Below are 23,235 nucleotides of genomic sequence, written 5' to 3'. Positions count from 1 at the left end.
TATATAAAATGCAAACATGTTGACAAATTTATTTTAGTTTCTTATTCTGTTCTTGAAAGTGGCAATGTGGGGGAAGAAGGAAGACAAAGATAAAACGTCAGTGATAACGAGCAGTGAAATCTTAACTATATTGGAATGGAGAATTTACGGAGAACTTCTGAATGAGAAGTCTTTGAATACAGTAATAATGGATTGAATGTTTCAGTTTGACATGATATTTTCTCTATATAAGAACTGACATTTCAGGGGCGCCTGGGTGGCTCAGTGGGTTAAAGCCTCTACCTTCGGCTCAGGTCATGATCCCAGGATCCTGGGATCGAGCCTCGCATTGGGCTCTCTGCTCATCTGAGCCTGCTTCCCCTCTCTCCCTACTTGTGATCTCTGTCTGTCAAATAAATAAATAAATAAATCTTTAAAAAAAAAAAAAAAAGAACTGACATTTCAGTATTTTTCATAGTACCCCAGTGAAATTAGTAAAAACTTGGATGGTCCCCGTTTTACCTAGGAGAAAGCTGAGACATGGAAATTAGCCAAAGTATTGTATTTCAGTTAATAGGGGAATAATAAAGAAAACCCTAGGTTTTCTGTTTTATATCAGGACAGACATTAGAATCCTGCAATTTGTTGAACCATTGAAATGAAGTTGTATCTTTGTTTATATTAAGATTTGATATAAGGTAAGATTCAATACAAGTTGAACAGCAGTTCTACAGAAGTTTAAAAGTTTCCCTGATCATATTTCAAACTGCCTGTTAAGCTCCACCATGGATAGGAATCAAAGGGAAGTAAATCTTAAACTTCTCACTCAGTACTCAAAATCGTTGGTAAGTTATGTGATAATATAAATTAATACAAAACTTGATAACATGTTGGTTTTCAGTAGCTTAGTTGTATGAACTTTTTTTAAATCTTTTTTTGTTTTGTTTTTAAAGATCTTTCATTTATTTGTCAGAAAGAGAGATCACAAGTAGGCAGAGAGGCAGGCAGAGAGAGAGGGGGAAGCAGGTTCCCTGTTGAGCAAGGAGCCCAATATGGGACTCGATCCCAGAACCCTGGGATCATGACCTGAGCAAAAAGCAGATGCTTAACCAACTGAGTCACCCAGGCGTCCCAGTTGTATGAACTTTAAAACTGCTCATTATACTAGGTATAGTTAGGTTGGAATATAGACCTGAGATCTAATTCTGTAACTGCTTTCCACCTTCACTTTGTCATGCCATTTGTCTAGAGTTTTTTGTCTTATGTTTTTGTGGAATATCCTACCTCCTTGCTGATATGGCACTGGTCATAAATATATTAAAAATAGTTTCTTATTGCATTAATAGCTTGAATGCATTGGAAAAAAGAGCAGGATAATTATTATAAACATTTATATTATTTCTTTTGAGCTTTTTATTTGCTTTTAATATTGAAAGAATAAATGTGTGTTAATTTTACTACTCATTGCAGACTTATGAATGCAGTTACTCTGGATTTCCAGTTATTCTGTGTTACTCTTTTTAAAGAACATACTTGTTTCTTCTTCAGGTGACGGAGAGGATAACCGACCAGGAATGAGAGGGGGCCATCAGATGGTTATTGATGTTCAAACAGGTAAGGAATATTTGCAGTGGAAACCAATACTTTTAAAAATTATGCATTCTAAAATATCAGCTAAGCACAAAGATACTTCCTCCATTCATTGCAGAGGTGAAATGTTACCAGCCGTATAACCAAGTAGCAAAGAAAATAGAGATTAGTCACAGGTTTAACATAAACAAGGTAGTAACACATGAGGGAAGGGAGGCTACTGCACAATTGAAACTAGGTAACCTCAAAGAAATGTGCAGCCCTTTCTCTTTGTGAGTGTGTGTGGGTTTATATATGTTCGAATTTTTTAATAAACTGTGGAGTATCTTTGGATTTTTCAGTGCACTTATATCTTAAAGCCGTAATTTGGGAATTAACTGAAGGGGAATTAAGATATTTTTCAAGAGCATATATCAAATTAAGTAGCTTAAGTGTTGATAAATTCACTAATTGCTTAACACTGTTCACAAACCTATAAATAATTTGTTTTACCTACTTCTTTTCATCTTTTAGACTTTATCTGTATCTTGGTACAAAAAATTTTACTTAGGTTTCTACAGCTTAGATACCATTGTATTTAGAGGTTACTGCTGAAATTATAGTAGGCTTTAAGTTACTGTCTGGAAAAGTGAATAATAAGAATTTAGTATAATTTTACTTTATTATTTGGTTTTAGAATACTTTACTTCAGGGAGTGCCAATATCCATTCAAGTAATATTTTACTTTTACTTTTTCTGTTACTGTGTTATGCTGATCTATAATGCCTCAGGAGTAATTTTTGTTGACTCACATCATGAAATAAGAATAAAATTTAATCACAATGCAGATAATGATCTTCTGAACATTAATGTATTTTCACAAATGTTCTGTAAGTAACAAGGAGAGAAGTTACGATATCTCTCTGAAAATTAACTGCTAAAATTGTATAGTAACCTGTGAGCTGGTTTAGGAGTATTACTAGTTTCTTTGTAGAAGAGATTCATTTAGGGCATCTGAACTTGCTCCCCTAATTAATGTTGGTCTATCTTCCCAAATCCTTTCCCTCCCACAAATACAGGTTAACTCAGCTATAGAACCTAAGGCATCCTTTCTTTTACTTCTTCTTTTTTTTTAAGGCATCCTTTCTTCTGAGAGTCCAATAAATACACATAGGCTTAATTCTTTTTTTTTCTTTTAAGATTTTATTTATTTGAGAGAGAGAGAAAGTGAGCTCAAGCAGGGGAGGGGCAGAGGGAGAGGAAAAAGCTGATTCCACTCCTAGTAGAAAGCCCAACATGGGGCTGGATCTTAGGACCCTGAGATCATGTCCTGAGTTAAAGGCAGACGCTTAACTGTCTAAGCCACCCAGGCGCTCCATGTTGTTGGTTATATTCTAATATATTTAAAATTTTTGATGATTCCACTTACTCTTTTCTGGTATATAGACTGTGTTTCTTTAAGGCTGTAGTTATCGTTACCTTGGAATCAAGATAGAAAAGTTAAATGTCATATGGAATTTTGCATTCTTTTGAGCAACATTTGATGCTTTCTGAATTTAATTTGCGTGCCGAGCAGAATTTGGAGTATCTTAGATTTGTTCTTTACAAATCCTTCTATTTCTATTATAAAACTATTAATAGCTTCAGTTACCAAGGTCTTTTCATATGCTTTATTTTATCATTTCTATACCAGAGCCTTCTTACAACTGCTACCATGAGGTTGATCTTAGTCATCTTCAGAGAGATCATATTCATTATAAATCTTTGAGAGAACTTTTTCTAGTCCAGTCTTACTGACATAGCAATCAAATATAATGGTTGAGGGTTTAGTTTGTGAGAAGGGGGTATATGTGTTAGACATACCTGGGTTTGAATCCTGACTTTACCACTGACTTTTTGATCATGAATGAGTTATAATGATGATAAAAAAATGGGAAGAATAAGTTTTGGGGAGTGTTAAATAATGTATTTTGTATATAATATATGTATTATTTATGTAATTGTATTTTTATGTGCAGTATTACTATACTGTATATACTGATTGGTTTGTTGAGAGTTTTATGTAAGTCTAGAGACCTTTTTAATCCTTGGTTTGTGTTTTTGACAGACTCTCACAGTGGAAATAATTTAAAACAACTTGAAAAGTAGTGTTGAGGGAAAAAAAATAACTGATCCATAATCCCACATTTTAACTAACCAATGTTATTTCAGTATATTTGCTTCATCTTTTATCTGTGTTGTCCTCACTGATATTTTAGAGAGGAAGGGAAACCATAAATATATTTGTAAGATTTGTAGGGAAAAAAAATTTAGAATTTTGCTGATAAGGATTAGATGGAGTTAGTAGTAAAGAATGACTTTCCCCAAGCAGAGTTTGAAGAGCCTAGAAGTTTTATCTTTATAAAGCTGATGCCAGAGTAGTGAAACATAGTAGAAAGACCCAGTCATTATTTTAAGTATTCATTTTAAGGATTTCCAGAGCAAGGGCTCTTAATCTGGTGAAGTTATATACAAAATTTTGTTTGTGTGTACATTTTTCTAGGAAGAGAATCTATGAATTCAGATCATCAAAAGGACTCTTAACTCAAAAAGTTAAGAAGACCTTCACTATGTAAAACTTCATTTCATCTTTGAAGTGGCTTGTATTTCCAAGCAATTATTGCTTCCCGGTATTTCGTGTATCTTGTTTTCTTAAAAATACAAGGTAGCTAAATTTACTCCCCCTCCTACCTTTATAGTTTTTTTTCCATTTTGCTACAACTCTAAAGGTAGAGCAACAATTTATAAAAGTACTTGATGGCATAAATTTTACTATTTAATTTTCAGAGCTTTTTGTCATCCTAAGTGAATTCTATCATTTATACCATGGTAGAGAAGAAATGTATTTTGTCCTATTGCACGTGTTGGTCAGTATTATTGAGTATAATCCCTATACCTGGCACCTCTCCACTTCAGTTCTTCAACTCTGGGTAAAATAAGGTAGGCAGACAGAAAGAAAAGGTATGTCTATTCTGTTTCAGTGTGGAAGTCTGTTCAGATGAAAATTTAAGTGTTCATTGTACCAGGCAGTTCTTTGTTGGGTAACTCTCATTGAATTTTGAGAATCTGTAGTGCCACCTTTTTTCCTCTCTCAGGAAAGGTAAAATTTCAGGCAAAATCCCAGTATTTGGTATCTACAAAAGAAATTAAAGGAGTGTTGCTTGTCACTTGGTAGAGCCCTTCTATGAAAATCTGAACCTTTGACTGTTCTGTACTCATTATATGAAAGTGCTTGCTTTCTTGCTTCTTTCTTCCTTCCTTCCTTCCTTTTTCTCTTTTCCCCACAGTGCCATATAAAGGTTTTCCTTAAATTCCTTAAAGAAACTTTGAAGGAAATAGGTGAATGTGGATTTTAGTTGTTAATTACAAACATATCTATTTGGCTCTTTCTTTAGCTACCAGTTATTGAATCTTTTTTCTTTCATATAGTTATCAGAAATGAATTCTGGAAATACAGCCTTAATTAAGAATACAAAGAATAGGGGCACCTGGGTGGCTCAGTGGGTTAAGCCTCTGCCTTTGGCTCAGGTCATGATCTCAGGGTCCTGGAATCGAACCCTACATTGGGCTCTCTGCTCAGCAAGGAGCCTGCTCCCCCCCACCCCCACGTGCCTCTCTGCTTGTTTGTGATCTGTCTGTGAAATAAGTAAATAAAATCTTTTTTAAAAAATACAAAGTATATTGAAAAAAAAAATACGTGTATATAATATATGATATAATTTGAATTCAACCAAAGGATCAGTCTCTAGATTTGTAATCATAGCTTTATGTAAAAATATAGTTCTGTTTGTTTAATTTTTTTTAAGATTTTTCTTTATTTATTTGACAGAGATCACAAGTAGGCAGAGAGGCAGGCAGAGAGAGAGGAAGGGAAGCAGGCTGCCCGCTGTGCAGAGAGAACCCGATGTGAGACTCGATCCCAGGACCCTGAGATCATGATCTGAGCCACCCAAGCACCCCTATAGTTCTGTTTAAAAAGGGAGACAGATGAATCTAGTTGATAACCTGCTGGGTCATAAGAGTTCAGGGGAACGGCTGAAGAAGGTAAGGTTAAAGAACATGTAAAATAGCTTTCTCCTTCTAGTTCATTCCTGTCTTCAAAATTCTCATGTCAGCTTAAGGTCTCACCAAATGTATTTTCAGAAGGACTAAACTCTTGAATAAATGTCCTGACAGGGTTTCATTTTTATCTTGAATATAAATTTGTGTTTCTTAAAACTTTTTTTCCATTTCATTTGTTTTTCTCTAGGTGTCTATATTAAACTAAGAATAAGTTAACCTTCTTCACTATCCTTTTAACTCTTCTCCTACCTCTTCTTTTTGACACATAAATTTTGTTTAACATTGGGCCCATGCTGTATGAGTGTATAGTATTTGTATTCTACACTGTTTGGAGGTGGAAACATGGATTTAATTATGAAAATAGTGTGCCATCTTGTGGAGGATTATTCAGTCAGCACAGTCTGATTTACCCCTAAGAGTCAGAGTAGAAGGATAGATCTTACAGTTGGACTCATAAAATAAAAAGCCTGCTTTTTTGTGCTGAATGGTGTAAAGGCACTGATGTGTTAATATTTCTACCTTATTCTTAGTATATATGAGATGGGTATGTTAGTATTGCTGGTACCCAAAAGACTTGTGCTAAAGAATGTGGTTGAATTTTAGTTTTTGTGGCCTCAGAAATGACAGATCGACTGACTGGTTGATGATTGATTCATTTAGTCTCAGAATGAAATTGGTTTGACATTTTGAACATAGGCTATTAACTGGTCACTTCATTTCCAGTCCCTCTATTTTGCTGGCTTCTCCTTCTCAGGCAAGTCCTATGATGCTGCAGGTTCAGCGCTGGCCTTGTTACAGCTCTGCTTGGGATCTTCTAAAGCTACTCCACATCTGTGGAGTTGATTTCAGAGCCTTTATATTGTCATTTAAGCCCTTCCACAGTCTGGCCACTACCTGTCTTTTTAACCTTATTACTACCTGGTACTTTCTGTGTTCTTTTAAATTGAACAGTGCATTTACTCATCACAGAGTTTTAACTACTTTGCATGCATTATGTAATTTAATTCTCAGAGTAGCTTTATGAGCTAGGTGCTGTGGTGTGCCATTTTGGCCATGAGGAAACCAGGGGTTAAGGAAAGCAGTGGTGGTTATGCAGCTATGGTGGTAGAACTACAGTTCTATCAAGATCTGCCTGACTTTAGAGACCATGTGTTTTCCAGCATTTCTCATGTGCGGCGCCTGGGTGGCTCAGCTGGTGAAGCGTCTGCCTTCAGCTCGATCATGATTCCAGAGTACTGGCATCGAGCCCCGTGTCAGCTCCTTGCTCAGCAAGAAGCCTGCTTCTCCCTCTCCCTCTCCCCCTCTGCTCCTGTTCTCTTTTTCACTCATGCTCAGTCTATCTCAAATAAAATCTTTTTAAAAAATTATAAATAAAACATTTCTCATGTGTTTTTCTGTCTCTCTGCCTTTGTTATACTTTTTACCATGCTTGAAATGTTCTCTCTCTCTCCCGTTCTGGCAACAGAACACCTTCTCTCTCTCTCTCTTTTAAAGATTGATTTATTTATTTAGAGAGAGATAGAGAACACACATGTGAGTGGGGGCAGGGGCAGAGGGAGAGAATCTCAAGCAGACTCCCCACTGAGCATGGAGCCCTTCGGGAGACTCCATCTCCTAACCCTGAGATCATGATTCCAGAGTACTGGCATCGAGCCCCATGTCAGCTCCTTGCTCAGCAAGAAGCCTGCTTCTCCCTCTCCCTCTCCCCCTCTGCTCCTGTTCTCTTTTTCACTCATGCTCAGTCTATCTCAAATAAAATCTTTTTAAAAAATTATAAATAAAACATTTCTCATGTGCTTTTCTGTCTCTCTGCCTTTGTTATACTTTTTACCATGCTTGAAACGTTCTCTCTCTCTCCCGTTCTGGCAACAGAACACCTTCTCTCTCTCTCTCTTTTAAAGATTGATTTATTTATTTAGAGAGAGATAAAGAACACACATGTGAGTGGGGGCAGGGGCAGAGGGAGAGAATCTCAAGCAGACTCCCCACTGAGCATGGAGCCCTTCGGGAGACTCCATCTCCTAACCCTGAGATCATGACCTGAGCCAAAATCAAGAGTCTGACACTAAACCAACTGAATCCTCCCAGGTACCCCCAGAGCCACCTTCTGATGCATACATAGGTCAAATACTGCCTTTCTTGAGTCCCTGTAGGTATACTCTCTTCCCTCTTTTGAACTCAGATGGTGCTTTTTACCTTTCTTACAGTATTTAATCTGCCCTGCCTTGTGGTGATTTATGTACTTGTGTTATATTCTTAATTAGATTGTAAGCTCCTTGAGGATAGGGACTGTCTGCTTTCTTTTCTGTGTAATACCTTGTCAGTTCAGACTAGCCCTGGGAAAACATTGACTGAACATTCCTCTGAGTGCCGGGGGAAATGGAGAGCCACAACAGCCTATGTGCCTTTAAGAAAAAAATACAGAGAAAGAGCTGCTGCTTGAAGAGGACTGTACTGCCCAGGGATGTACGTGAATTGTTACATAACCGATAAGCATGAGAATGGACCCTGTTGCAAATAATGTTTTCTTTTTTCTCTTTTCCTTACTTTTTTTCTTACTACAGTTCTCTCTGGTTATTTCTGTAATCTTTAAAAGTTTTTGATATCCTTTATGCATTAAATTATACTTTTGCACATGTTTATTTCAAGATATTTCATCTCTGAATGATTTAACTTAAATGATTAGATGATTTAATTAAAATTTTGTCATGCATTTTATTCAGGTATGTCAAAAGGTCCTGTTTCCATCCGATTCATTCAATTTTACTATTAAACTTCAACTGTGACTACAAAGCATTCAAAGACAAGAATGACATCTTGGATTAATTCCATTGGGATGCTTGCTCTCTGCCAGATTTTATTTTGCTCAGCTATCAATGAGGCTGTTGTGGAAATGTGGGTTTTCTTTGCTGTGAGAATTTATGCGCACAAAGAGACCTGCTTTTCAGAAAGAACATTGAGAACCCAGAGCCCAAGAGGAAGGGTTATTAAAGTTAATGAACCAGGGTAACCTTATCCAAAGGGTACCCAGAAACACTATAAAACAAAAGGTCAATTGCTATTGCTATTTTAGTTATATACCCTCCCTCTCCTGGCTTCAGAATTTAAGCATGGTTAATTGCCATTACAGTGAGGCCTTGGCAAATAATTTTTAAGCCAGATGAAAATTCTTCAATTTTTTTTTTTTTCCGGTAAAACTTGAAGTATGTGGTATTACTGCATGCCATTTGGGAAACAGAATGTTAAACTTCACTAATGGTAGTGGATTATTTTATAGCTCTGAGATATGATTATTTTTTACCAGTTTCAAATAATTGCCGTTGTTTTACCTATGTACAGTGCCAGAGTTCTAGGTACTGAGTTAGTCATGGAATTGGATACAAAAATTCTGTTTTTGTTGCATCTATGGCACTTAGTAACTAGAGTATTTTTTTATTTTTGTGCATGTTTTAGAGATAGAAATGCTGTCTGATAGCCTTCAGAAGGTTTTAATGTAACTTACATCTGAAGAAACCACCACAATGCTGAATTTTGTAAGCGAAAAAACTAAGACCCAGGGGGCTTATGTGGCCTGTATTTGATTTAATTACCCAGTTAGCACTAGAACTCAATCCTGTTCCAATGGTATCTTCTTACCCAGAGGCATTGTTTTGATTTCCATAGCTTCTGGGCATAGAAGAGCACATTTTGGGGGCCTGGGTGTTTCAGTTGCTAAGCGTCTGCCTTTGGCTCAGGTCATGATCCCTAGGTCCTGGGACCAAGCCCCTCATCGGGCTCACTGCTCAACGGGAAGCCTGCTTCTCCTCTCGCATTCCCCTTGCTTGTGTTCCTCCCTTTCTCACTGTCTCTCTCTGTGTCAAATAAATAAGTAAAATATTTATTTAAAAAAAAAAAAAAGAATAGCACATTTCACTTAGAAAATTCACTTAGAGTTTGAAATTATATGAAAATATGACAAAAATCTCTTAAAAGACAGTCCAGCTCTATGAATGGCAAGAATTTTCTTAATGATGTTACAGTATTTCTAAGTGCACTTTGAATTGTTGCTGTTCATGATGGGACCTAACTTAGATGACCGTCTCCACATAAATAGGTCTAGGTCATGCTGATTAGGGTATATCTACTGTATATCTACTTATAGATATATAAGTATATCTACTTAACCTTTTTTTTTAAAGAGGGGCACATGGCTGACTCAATTGGTAGAGCATATGACTCTTGATCTTGGAGTCATGACTTCAAACCCCATGTTGGGTATAGAGTTTACTTTAAAAAAAGGAAAGAAAGAGGGGTGCCTGGGTGGCTCAGTTGGTTAAGCATCTGACCTCGGCTCAGGTCATGATCTACGGTCTTGGGGTCGAACCCTGCAGTGGGCTCCCTGCTCAGCAGGAAGTCTGCTTCTCCCTCTCCCTCTGCTCTTTCCCTCTGCTTGTGCTCTCTCTTTTTCTCAAATAAATAAAATCTCTAAAAAAAAAGAAAAGAAAAGGGAATGTTGTAACTTAAAAAAAATAATTGGTGGGCTTGTGTAGCTAGTAGACATAAGACATTTCAGTGGGGGGAAATAGTTGAAGAAAGGAAAGGCACTATTATAAAGAAGGAGGTGGATGATAACCACATTATGTATAAAGCTTGTCACTATTCATGGGGCAAGAAATCAGTTTTGCTGCAGTGAAGCAGCCCATGGATATAATAGATATTTCAGAGTTAGAAGAAACCAAATTTTCAAGATACCTAGGATGACTTAAATGTTGACTTCTGAGGGGTTAAGCCTACCATAGTGTATTTGGAAAAGATTTCCCCAGTTTTCCATGGGAATGCCAAGGCTGTACATCACCTTATTCTTCAGGTATCTAGCTTTAAATCAGAGCTGGTGTTAACCATTGTTTTTGATACTACAGTAGAGGGAAAACAGTTTTAATGTGAAGTTTTTTTCAGAAATAGCTAGATGTCTTTATGTTCTATTTTAGACCATATATTCCTTTGGAATTTCTTTCTCTCTCTCTCTCTTTCTTTCTTTCTACCTTCCTTTCTTTCTTTCTTAACCATCTGAAGCTGCATTGCCAAGAAGCTCCTAAGTATAAATTTTTTGTGGCCTAGCACAGAAACTCCTAAACTGGCAGCACATGCAATTCACTCTGGATACTTGAAAAAATGCAGACTCTTCTTACCCACTGAAGACCTATGAAAGAATCTCAAGGAATGTCTCTTAGTTACTTGTATTTTCATAAATCTCTCAAAATAGTAGTCCTGCAGCAGCCTTTCCATATACCCATGTATAGGAGATACTAGCCTAGTATATATTTTGAAATGTTACCCATTTACAAATTTCATTTTTAACCTTATTTAGATGTGCCTTAAGTGATCTTAAAAACAATGGCTACGTCTGGGTGCCTATATTTAAATTTTATCCTTAAGGGTTTTTTTATACATATTTTTCTAATTTTCATAGAGACCGTTTATTTGTTTGGTGGCTGGGATGGAACACAAGATCTTGCTGACTTCTGGGCGTACAGTGTGAAGGAGAACCAGTGGACATGTATCTCTAGAGACACTGAGAAAGAGGCAAGTTCTCAGACTTTTCATCCATCTGTATGACGATAGGGGCATGGGTGTACCCTTCTTTTTCTAGATGATTTGTATTCTTTTCTGTATCCATAGTAGAGGCAGAAGAATTTGTGGTAAACAAGTTTGGTTTAAGTATTCTTGAATTTCTTGCTTCTATAACTGGTTCTTCAACTACCGGTACATGAACGAATCTATTTCATAGAGAAAACAGAAATGGGTAACAAATATAATGATAGTTTTTAACTACTTTAGTTGGAAATGCAACTGTGTAATGATCTTTTGTTCTCATGTTCCTGTCATCTCTACTTTTATTCCGAGCAGTCATCTTATTTTGATTTCCTCTGGAAAAAAATGTGCTTTTAATGGCCTTACCTTTTCACTATTTTGGTTCCTCACTATTTGACTATATATCAATTTTCACAAATGATACATATTTTATTTTTGACTAAAATTGTATTCACGTGTGTGTCTGTCAATACATGTATACATAAAGCATTTCCTTAGTGAATAAGGTGGCTTGGATTTATGGCTTTGGATTATGTAAGTGCATAATTATACACTACTATAAAGCAAATGTTAATACGTTTATTTTTTCTAATCTTTATAGAATTTTTTATTGTATTTTCCATCTAAGTCGTTTCAGATTACAAGATGAAAAATAAATTTAACAAAACGATGGGGAGCTGAAAATGAAAAGTAGGGGAAAAGACCTAATTGAAAACCCACTGCTTTTAATGTAGAATGACCATTGCAGAAAGATCAGTGCTGTCTTTAATTGTAGGAAATTGAATTCTTGCTTAGTCAGCATATTCCAGTGATTAATTTGAGTAGTTTTTATCTTTTCAAAGATACCTTAAATTCTATTTGTTATCCCTGTGAAAATATGTAAAAATGCCCTTTGTCTTTCAGTATTAAAGTACTATTTTCTGAAGTGATTATTGGTATCTTCAACAAAAATAGAGATCTAATAAAATTCCTAACTTATTTCTTTTAAACTATTGTAAATCTAAGTTGATTGCATCTATAATTATTCTTGCAGTAAGTCTAGAATTTAACCTGAAATCCTCCTCCTCCATTGAATATGTCTAATTAGCGCATAAGTTCCAACAGTTCTCGCACCCAATATTGCATTTCAGATTCTTTTCTGCTCTACTCCTTTTGGCACCGATTCCAACACTGTGGTTTCTTTCTTAAACTTTTGCCTCCACTGTTAATCTGCTCTCTATTTTCTGTTCATTAAAAAACATATCTGGCCATGTGACACTTGCTTAAACCCTATGGTTAGCTTTGGCCCCTGTTTCACTTACTCTTACATTCTATCTATTCCAAGCACCCACCAAACCTCAGCAGCATATAGCAGGCAGTGTTTATTTTGTTGAGGAGTCTACAGATTGGTGCGCCATTCTTTTGGTTTTGGCTAGACTTGTTCATGTGTCCCAGAGTCAGCTGGCTGTCAGCTAGCCTAGGATAGCTTCAAGCGGAGATTACTTGGCTCTCTTCTACATAGTTGCTCACCTTCCTGTTGGCGAGCTGGGGCTTGTTCTCATGTCAGGGTCCAGGGCTGCAAGGAGAAAAGGTAGACATGAGCACCCCACTAAATTTGGTATTGTCTCATAGGCCAAAGGAAGTCATATGGGCAAGGCTAGAGTCACTATATGGTGAGGGGCACTATCAAAGGGCATAGATACAGGAAAGTATGAATAACTAGCAGCAATAATCATAATGATAAGGCAGTTTATCAACCTTAGTTCCTTTGGCTTAGATTATAAATTTCAAATTTCTCATCATGATTTGGTCCCTGTTTACCTGTCTTGCCTCATCTCCTATGTTTATGTGCCGGCCACACCTTTAGTTGCTGGAATTCAACTTTCTCACCTGATGGTCCCTTGGCAATAATGTATCTTTCTATTTGAAATTAATAGAGGGCTCCTCCTCCCATGCACCCAGCTCTTAGAAACACTTATTCTTAAAACTCAGTTCAGACTTTCTTGGGGAGACCTTTCTTGACTTTTCCTTATAGAATCAGAAGCTTCCTTTGGTGTGCCCACTTAACCACTTACATTCCTTCAATGGGTAACTAAAATGATTAGTTCACATTTCTGTTCCCTGACCTAGACTCTGAGCATGAGTTGTGTTTATTTGTTAGTGAGCAAATAGGTGAGCTAAATTAAATGAAAAGTTTATGCTGGAGAAAAGCATGGGAAGATAAATACAAAATCAGGAGAGTAGCTCTTTTGGCAAGAGAGAAGGGTAGTTTACAGGGGAACTCTAAGGTTATACTAATGTTCTAGTTATGAAACGTGGTGTGGGTTTATTTTTATGTCACTTACATATGTTACATATAAGTAATATTTGGAATGCAATTAATAATTATTTTAAAGTTGGGGTGCCTGGGTAGCTCAGTGGGTTAAAACTCTACCTTCAGCTCAGGTCATGATCTCAGGGTCCTGGTATTGAGCCACGCGCCACGCATCAGGCTCTCTGCTCAGCACGGAGCCTGCTCCTCCCCCCCCCCCCCCCCCCCCCCGCTCTGCCTGCCTCTCTGCCTACCTGTGATCTCTGTCAGATAAATAAATAAAATCTTTAAAAAAATAATAAATAAAATTAATAATTATTTTAAAGTAGTACTGAAAAATATAGAAATTATTTTGATGAGAAGACTGTTTCTGTTATTTTGAAGTCAGTGGTGACTCAGTACTGAAGTTCAGATTCATTATGGTTTATTACTGCTTTCTTCCTATAGATGCCTAAAAACCTTTTGTTGATCTTTCTGTGAAATATATAGTAATAGTGTATGGCTCTAGCATAAATATTCATTGTTTCCAAAATTGAACAGTTAATATTTCATATATCTCATTTTATTTTCTATACTAGTGAGTACAAGTTATTGTTTGATGATACCCCAGGGCCTGTGTTTCAAAACCGTGATATGCGATTAAGAAGCAATATTTTTTTTTTCATTTTATTTATTTTTTCAGTGTAACAGTATTCATTCTTTTTGCACAACACCCAGTGCTCCATGCAAAACGTGCTCTCCCCATTACCCACCACCTGTTCCCCCAACCTCCCACCCCTGACCCTTCAAAACCCTCAGGTTGCCCCAACCTCCCACCCCTGACCCTTCAAAACCCTCAGGTTGTTTTCTATTAAGAAGCAATATTAGTTTAATTCACTTTAATTTATTTAAATATGTATCTAAAAACACATTTAGGAGATTGATAGATAATAGAATGACTCAGCTCTTAAAGAGATTACTTCAAATGTTTATATATATATATATATATATATGCAAGTAAGTTTTTATAATTGTTTTAAACAAGTATATTTTTCTTTAGTTTGCATTTTTATAAATTTCTTTAATGGCAAGTTTTGTAGAGGACAGCTTGATCCTCTCTGCTTCTGTGTTTAATCTCTTGTAACATGTTGTTTTCTGTGAAATATATGAAGAAAATTGGACCTCACATGGTTACTTTTTTTTGGAAAGGGGAGTATTTAATACCCTTTTCAGATATTTGCACATGGTCTGTTTGATCTCATATCCCAAATTGACAAGTGGTTCTTTCTTAAAGGTGATTACATTATAGACTCTGAAACCATATTAGCTAATGTTTTATATTGTTACATTCAAATCCATTGTTCTATCTTTCTTTTTGAATGGGTCTTTTACCCATGCATGTTTTTTTTTTTAGTATATGTGCTGCCGAAGCGAGCACTGCATGTTTTTTTTTAACCCATGTGTTGGTCCCTTGAAAACTACTGGTTTCCTGAGTTCTGCATATCTTCCAGATGTTGACATTTTATATACACTATCAAAAACCCTGTATTTGTTAATATTACTATCAGTTTCATTAGACGAGTCTTCTAAGAGTTGGGAAGGTATCAAAACCACAATAGCAGGTCGCAGTTTTAAAAATTCTAATTTTTGCTTAAAAACAAATTTTAAATTTTAAAAAATTTGCTTTTATCATTAGCAACAAATTTTGTCAGTTGTTTTCCTTCAAAATGACATACTAACTTCATTTTTCAGAGAATATCTGTCATAACCATTATGTCTGAATAACTGCACTTGGATTGTTAGTTTTCTTTCATATAAATATAGTGTTCTGTGGAAAAAGCAGCTAGGTCAGCGTGTAACTCAGTCACATAGGTGCATTTCCTTGAAATAACCACCATACATCAAGTAGCACTGTTTTATATAAAGTTTTCTAAATCTCTTTAATGTTCGGCTTAATAGGAGGCAGCTGGATTTATATCTGCTTCTGTATCCAATCTGTTATTATATCAAAAGTCATGTTACCTCTGGAAAATTTTGTGTACACTCCTAAGAGAATAAGAATGGAAAGACAAATTTTTAGTGGTTGTTTTTTTTTTTTTAAAAACCTGACTCTGTGGACTCCCCTAAGTGTCTTGGAGATCCCATACTCCCCCTGAGAATGGCTACTTTAATTTAATCCACAGACCCTTTTCGGCTATAGACACTTACCCATGTAATACCTCAATAATGTCCTTTATAGGTCATTACTGTCACTCCCAACCTCCATCCCTGACCAGGACTCAGTTCATGATCATGCATTGCATTTCAGTGTCATGTATCTTTAGTCCCCTGTAGTCTGGAATTGTTCTCACTCTTTCCTTATCCTTCTTGATCTTGACATTTTTGAAGAACACAGAATAGTTATTTTGTAGACTACCACTCAGTTGGATTTATTTCTTGTTTCCCTAGGATTGGATTTAGGTTGAGCATTTTTAGCACAAATGCCATGGAATGACATTGGGTCCTCCTTAGAATATCCTATTAGGAGGCACATTATATCAGTTTGTCTGTGTTACCTTTGATCACATGGTTAAGGAGAGTGCCCTCCAAATTTTTCCCTCTATAATTGATATATAGTTTATGGGAAGACGTTTTGAGGTACGCTATTAACTCATCAAACTTTCATCCTTTATCATCCATTCATAAAACTACTATAGCTTTTCCCAGAGTGATTGTACCATTTTATATTCCTACTAGAAATGTATGAGAGCTTTTTGCTCCCTGTCTTGTTCTCTGTTGAATTGTTTTGGCACCTTTGTCAAAAACCAACTGATCATATAAGTTATGTCTCTTTTGCAATACCCTATCCTGCTCCATTATCTTTTGGTCTGTTCATATATCACTATGACATTCCTTGAGTCAGGTAATGTAAGACCTCTTTATTCTTCTTCTCAAAAATGCATTCTTTCTTCTACTTGCTATTATTTCTTTTTAAAAATTATAAATTTTAGAATCATACTGTCAATTTGTATAACTGTTGGGATTATGATTGGGAATGTCTTAAATCTGTAAATCAATTTGGAGAGAGTTGATGTCTTAATAATAATATCTTCTAATCCATGAACATGGTTAAGTCTCCATTTATTTCAGTCTTCATTCCTTGTCAGTAGTCTTGGAGTTTTTAGATAGAGAGTTTTAGATATTTTTATTAAATTAGTCCTAGTATATTTTGTTTTTTCATGCTATTTTAAGTGGGACTTTAAAAATGGGGTGCCTGGGGGCGCCAGGGTGGCTCTGTGGGTTAAGCCTCTACCTTCGGCTCAGGTCATGATCCCAGAGTCCTGGGATCGAGCCCTGCCTCGGGCTCTCTGCGCGGTGGCTAGCCTGTTTCCCCTTCTCTCTCTCTGCCTGCCTCTCTGCCTACTTGTGATCTCTGTCTGTCAAGTAAATAAAATCTTTAAATAAAAAAAAAATGGGTGCCTGAATGGCTCATTCAGTTAAGTATTAAACTCTTGATTTGGGCTCAGGTCAAAATCTCAGAGTCGTGAGATCAAATCCTGCATCAGGCTCTGTGCTAGGCGTGGTACCTGCTTAAGATTCTCTCTCTCCCTCTGCCCACCCCCAAAAATTATCTTCTCTTTATTTATTACCAATATAGAGAAGTAAATTGGATTTTTATTTTATTTTTGTAAATCGGGTTTTTAATATTGCTTTCATATCATGGCACTTTTCTAAATTTACATACTATTTCTAGTTGTTTCTTTGTTGATTTCTGAGGATGTTTTCAACAAATAGTCATGTCTTCCGTGAATAGAGAAAATTTTATGTCTTCCTTTCACTCTTTTTTCTGTTACAAGCTTTTATTTTTTAATGCCTTATTGTGCTGACTTGGACTTCTAGTATAGTGTTAATTAGAAGTGGTGGGGGTGCCTGGGTGGTTCAGTCAGTTAAGCTTCCGACTCTTGATTTCATCTCAAGTCATGATCTCAGGGTTGTGAGATGGAGCCCTGAGTTAGGCTCCTTGTTCAGAGGGGAGTCTGCTTGAGATTCTCTCTTTCCCTCTGCCCCTTCCCCCATTTGTGCTTGTGCATTTGCATGCTCTTCATCAAATAAATTAATTTTTTAAAAAAGAAGTGAAAATACACATCTTATCTTGTTACAGATCCTATTAGGAAAGCATTGGGTATTTCACCATAAATGAAAAATTAGATTTAGGATTTTTATACATTCTTAACTAGATTGAGGACATTCCTTTCTATTCCTCCTTTGCTGTGAGTTTCCTCATGAATATCCCATGCTTTTTCTTTTCTTTTCTTTTTTTTTTAAAGATTTTATTTATTTACTTGACAGACAGAGATCACAAGTAGGCAGAGAGGCAGGCAGAGAGAGAGAAAGGGAAGCAGACTCCCTGCCGAGCAGAGAGCCTGATGCGGGGCTTGATCCCAGGACCCTGGGATCATGACCTGAGCCGAAGGCAGAGGCTTTAACCCACTGAGCCACCCAGGTGCCCCCCCCCATGCTTTTTCTATATAAATAAGATCATATTCTTTTCCTTTGTTTTAATGTGGTAAATTACCTTGATCAGTTTTCAAATATAAAATTAACTTTGTATTCCTGAGATAAACCCCCTTTAGTTAAGAAATACCCTTTTTATATATATTGCATTTTATTTAATAATATTTTGTTAAAGATTAATTCTGTATCTGTTCATGAAGTATACTGGTTACTGATTGCTTGTAAATTATTTTTCCTCCTTTGTGGTATTATTGTTAATTGGCTTCAGTGTTCTATTATCCTCATAAAGTAAGTTAGGAATATTATTTCTTCCTTTTGTGTCTTGATAAAACTTACCATTTATCTAGGACTGACATTTTCTTTGTGGGAAGAAAATTTTAAATTATTAATTCAGTTTTTCAATAGAGTGACTTCATATTTTTCTCTCATCTTGTCTCAGTTTTAGTAAATTTATAATTTTTCAAGGAATCCACATTGTCAGATTTTACCTGTGTTTTTCACAATAGTCCTTTTTTTTCTTTTTAACTTCTAGTGAGCCTATAAGTGATGTTCCTGCTTTCATTTCTCATATTTAGCAATTTGTGTTTTCTCTTCCTTTTTAAAAAGATCAGTGTTGCTGATGGTTTACAATTCTATTAATTTTTCAGAAAACCAGCTTTGTTAATTATCTTGATTTTTTCTCTGTTTTCTATTCTTTTGGTTCCTATTATTATCTTCATTTCCTTTTTTCTTCTTAGGGTATAATTTGCTCATCATTTTAATAGCACTTCTGCTAAATTCAGCTGAAGCAAGAAGTTCTGTTACCTCCCCTGTTAAATTTCAAATTTCACATTTTAGTAATATATGGCATAGACTTATTAGATATTATCCTATCTTTGTTTTTGAGATTAATTGTGGAGGACATTCTTTCAAAAAATAGTATTTCTATCTTATCTGCTGGAAAGTTTCCTTGACAAAAATCTTGAAAAATAAGTTTTAAAATTGTAATTAGTATGAATACTAAAGTACAGGTACAAATCAATTTGACATCTGGATTGATAACACTAATATCAAATTATTCTTCCTGCCTAATATATTTATTCATTTAATCTAAATAACAGGGCTAGAGTACACTTTTCATAATACTGCCTTTTTAATGTTCTGTTCTGCTCTAGAAACCCATGATAGCTCTCTATTGCCTGCAAGATTACATCCAGTCTTCTCTGTCAGTCGTTGGCCAGGTTTTTCTTTTTGCCTTACTCAACTTTCTACAGTAGGAAGTCTTCATTTCGGTTGTAACTCCCATTGGATTAAATCCATTTTTGCTTTTGTTTCTCTTATCTTGTGAAAAAAACAGTTTGGAATAGTGGAAAGAACATAGTTTTTGGTTCTAGTTACCCTGGGGCTTAGATTTTCTGTCTTACTTCCTAGTTTTGTTACTGTGGACAGATTACTTAGACTCTAAAATGGTAATATTTCCATATGGAGTTGTTATGTGGATTGAATGAAATACACATACGCATACAGTGTAATAACGTGGATAGAATTTAGGAGATACTTAACAAATACTCTCTTTTCCGCATTTCAGCTAATCAGATTCTGCCCAATTGAAGTGCTTTTTTTCCCTCATGAACTCTATTTTTAGTTCATGCTTATTTAACTACGGTATTTTTTTTAACCTTTTATTCAGTACGGGGATGTAAGTGATCTAAAATAATTAATTTTTGTTGATAATATAGTGTTCTTTATACTATTCCTTCATTGTGTTACTTATTTACTTGGGAGTGTCAGTTTTATGTAAGTAAAGGGTAAACAAAGAAATCAAATTTGGGTTTTTTTTGTTTGTTTGTTTGTTTTTTAATTTGACAGAGAGAGATCGTAAGTAGGCAGAGAGGCAGGCAGAGAGTGAGAGGGAAGCAGGCTCCCTGCTGAGCAGAGAGCCCGACTTGGGACTCTATCCCAGGACCCTGAGATCATGACCTGAGCCGAAGGCAGTGGCTTAAACCACTGAGCCACCCAGGCGCCCCTCAAATTTGGTATTTTTATTCTGGCGCTGTCACTAGTTTACTAGCTTTCAGGAGGACACTTTCCCTCTTTGGATTATGTTTCCTCATCTTTAAAAGGAGATAATTGAACTAGAAATTTTATTAAGGTTCCTTCCAGTTATGAAATGCAGCAGTTCTGTATATTCTTGGAGTATCTGTTTTGTGCTAGATTCTGATGAGAAATTCTAATGAGAAATATTTTTAAAGACCAAGTGTGTCTTTAGCCTGACATGCGCTAGGGAATCGAGCTCTGTGTACGAATGACTACAATGCAGTGGGTATATAATAGAAGCCATGTAAGTGTTCTAAACAGAGTGCCATAAGGTACACAGTAATTCATCTCTTCTTTTCTGGTAGATTTTAAGCATTTCTGTGGTAAGATTTAAACCCTGTGTTGGACTTCTATTGCAGACCTTTTAATGAAAGTTGGGAAAAGGGATTTAATTTTATTTTCCTGTTATTCTTTGAATTTTTTCTTCTTCTTTCTTTGTTCTCCACAGAATGGTCCTAGTGCCAGATCATGTCATAAAATGTGCATTGACATTCAACGAAGGCAAATCTACACATTGGGGCGTTATTTGGATTCCTCCGTGAGGAATAGCAAATCTCTGAAAAGTGACTTCTATCGCTATGACATTGACACAAATACATGGATGTTACTCAGCGAGGACACAGCTGCTGATGGAGGGCCGAAATTGGTGTTTGATCATCAGGTTTGGTGCACAGATAAATATATGGTGGAAATTAATTAGTGCTCAGTTAACTCTTGTTCTTAGAGTCTATTTTACGTGTTATGCTGCATTGTCTATTGGTAATTTCCTTCAAATACCTAGTATAGACAATAAAAATACCTTATTTCAGTTGATATAAAGTTAGCTTTAATATTTTTTTTCTCGTATTTGGTGCATTGTAAAATACCAAGATCTTAGAACAACAAGCATTAATTTATAAAAGTTTATAGAGAGTAAATGGAGAGTACATATTAGGAAAAACTATTTTATGATAAATGGTCATAACTCAAAAGTAATAACTTACACTCTTAAAACTTTGAAACTTACACTCTTAAAACTTCTACATTCCTGGGAGAAATTTAAAGTTACTCTATAATGAGTTTGAGAATTTGAAATCTAGAGCTTCCAATTTGAGTGAAATATTTTTACTTTTGTATATAATTATAAATTCATTATATAAAGCAGATAGGAATGTAACATACACTAGGGGAAGTTAAGTTTGAACTGAACACCAAGAGAAATCACATAATGGTGCTATAGACAAGAAGACTACACATAGCAATTAATATGCCATTTTAATATTAATGCACATGTAGTTCTCATCATCCCCATAGATGTCATTATCATTGTTATGAGTCTTTGAAAGTTTAGTCCACATCAGCTTAGTATAGGTCAGTACACAAAATAGCAACTGCTGAATTCTGCAGGCAGTTTTACTTGGCTCAGCCCGTATCCAGAAATTTTTTTTGTAGTATGGGGGAGAAAAAGACTTTAAAAAAAAAATCTGTAACAGTGTATTGATGAACATAGCATTCATTATCTAGTACTTGAGAAATGGTAAGTGATACTAAGATAATTACAGAATCTAGCTTGGGCCTAGGAATTAAAACACTGGTCTTTTTTAAGATTTATTGTTTCTTTGGAGATTTTTGTTAATTCTTTGCTTTTAAACTATACTACTGACATTTATATTAACAAGTAGTTGTTATAGGAAAATGATAAGGAAAAGAGGATTGAGTTTTATGCCTATGAAGTGAGTGGTAGATGGAAAATCAAAGACATTAGTCTTCAGAGTATTCCTCAGATTGAATTAGAACTCCTTCTGGCTCTCCATAACTGAGCTTTGCTCTTCCCTGCTGACATCCTCATTGTTGTTCATAGGAAAATAATTTCAAAAAAATGTTAAGCTGATTCTGATCTTTTTAAAAAAAAAACCAGAACATCAGCAGATAACACTGTTAGGGAAGCCATTTATTTTCTTCCACCTGGTTACAAACTTCTTTTACAAAAGATGCTTATGTCTTTATTTTTACAGATCGAAGAAAGAATACCTTAGGGGTAGCTTGAGTATAGAACATTTATGGTCCTTGTCTGTGACCTTTGTTTGTCTTGACTTTGATCAAATACAATGTTCCTTGGAAGCTAGGTTCTGTTACATGATGCTTGATTTTCATCTGATTAGATGTAATAGAAAAACAGTGGGGGTGAAGAAACCAGGATATCAACAATTAATATAATCTTTATAAGCCCCCATTTTCTATTCTAGTTCATGTAAATAAAACTACTCCAAAAATTACTTAGGGTCATTCATGACACATTAAGACTTGACAGTTACCATTCAAATTTGAGAAGAATGTTGAGAAAGCTAGAGGCATGAAGATGTGTTTAGAAGTTACTTTGCCATTTAAAATTTTAACATACTAAAAAAATTAAAGACTTTTAGATTTATTAAGATAGTTCTAAAGTTTTCCATGTTGCTTTGTATGATTTTCTGTGACAAGGAGAACCAAACAAAAAGATTAAAGAAAAACACCCCTGTAAGTCACATATTCAGTAAAACCAGAAACCAGAGAAACCCACAATTCCCAATTCCTTTTAAGTTTACCCAGAAACAACTGAAATACCCAAGGCTAGTTTTGAAGCCCACACAGTGTAATAGGGCAGAACTCAAGGCATGATTGGAAGTCCCCTAAACCAGATGAAGATAGTTAGAGAAGATATGACTTCACAGAAGTACCATATTTTGAAGAAGCCATTTAATTGAGTAGCAACAGGAGACATCCTTGAGCAAGAGCATCACCCTTGTGTAGGAACCCTTGTGTAGGAACCCTTGTGTAGGAATTCTGTTATCTGGTCCAGGGAGATTAAACTCATTTAAATATGAAAAACTAGAAAGTGGTAAACACCAAATCTTTAGAGATGGACTCTAAAGAAAAACAGTAAAAAGAAAAAGAAAAGCAAACCTTTTCTTCATCCAGCAGCGGCTGAGAAATTATATTCCAGTATTCTAACATGAATTAAATGGCTTAATGAAGCTTGAAAGCATAAATTCAAGAATGCAGACGAGATGGCCAAGTAACAGGTATAGGTAGGTGAAACTGGACCTGATAAAATTCAGGAATGGAACTAAAGAAAAACACCACTTTCAGAAATGAAAGGTAATCTACAAGGAGTATAAAGAGTAGGTAAGGGTCATGTAGCATAGAAATAAGAAGAG

The 23,235-nt window shown here is 35.6% G+C and overlaps 1 protein-coding gene across 3 annotated transcripts in view; it reads left to right on the top strand.

The window, feature by feature from the left end:
* Positions 1–23,235, top strand: part of MKLN1 (muskelin 1) — a 345,476-nt gene that overhangs the window by 254,108 nt on the left and 68,133 nt on the right. For all 3 annotated transcript variants that reach the window (XM_046020023.1, XM_046020022.1, XM_046020024.1), the window contains 3 exons: positions 1,528–1,593; positions 11,099–11,211; positions 20,508–20,720. In XM_046020023.1, coding sequence (XP_045875979.1) covers positions 1,528–1,593; positions 11,099–11,211; positions 20,508–20,720 — 392 coding nt within the window. The remainder of the gene's footprint in view (positions 1–1,527; positions 1,594–11,098; positions 11,212–20,507; positions 20,721–23,235) is intronic.

Source organism: Meles meles, chromosome 10 (genome assembly GCF_922984935.1).
Source record: "Meles meles chromosome 10, mMelMel3.1 paternal haplotype, whole genome shotgun sequence".
NCBI lineage: Eukaryota > Metazoa > Chordata > Mammalia > Carnivora > Mustelidae > Meles > Meles meles.
Note: the sequence above shows the minus strand (reverse complement) of the source record. Positions and strands in the feature narration are given on the sequence as shown.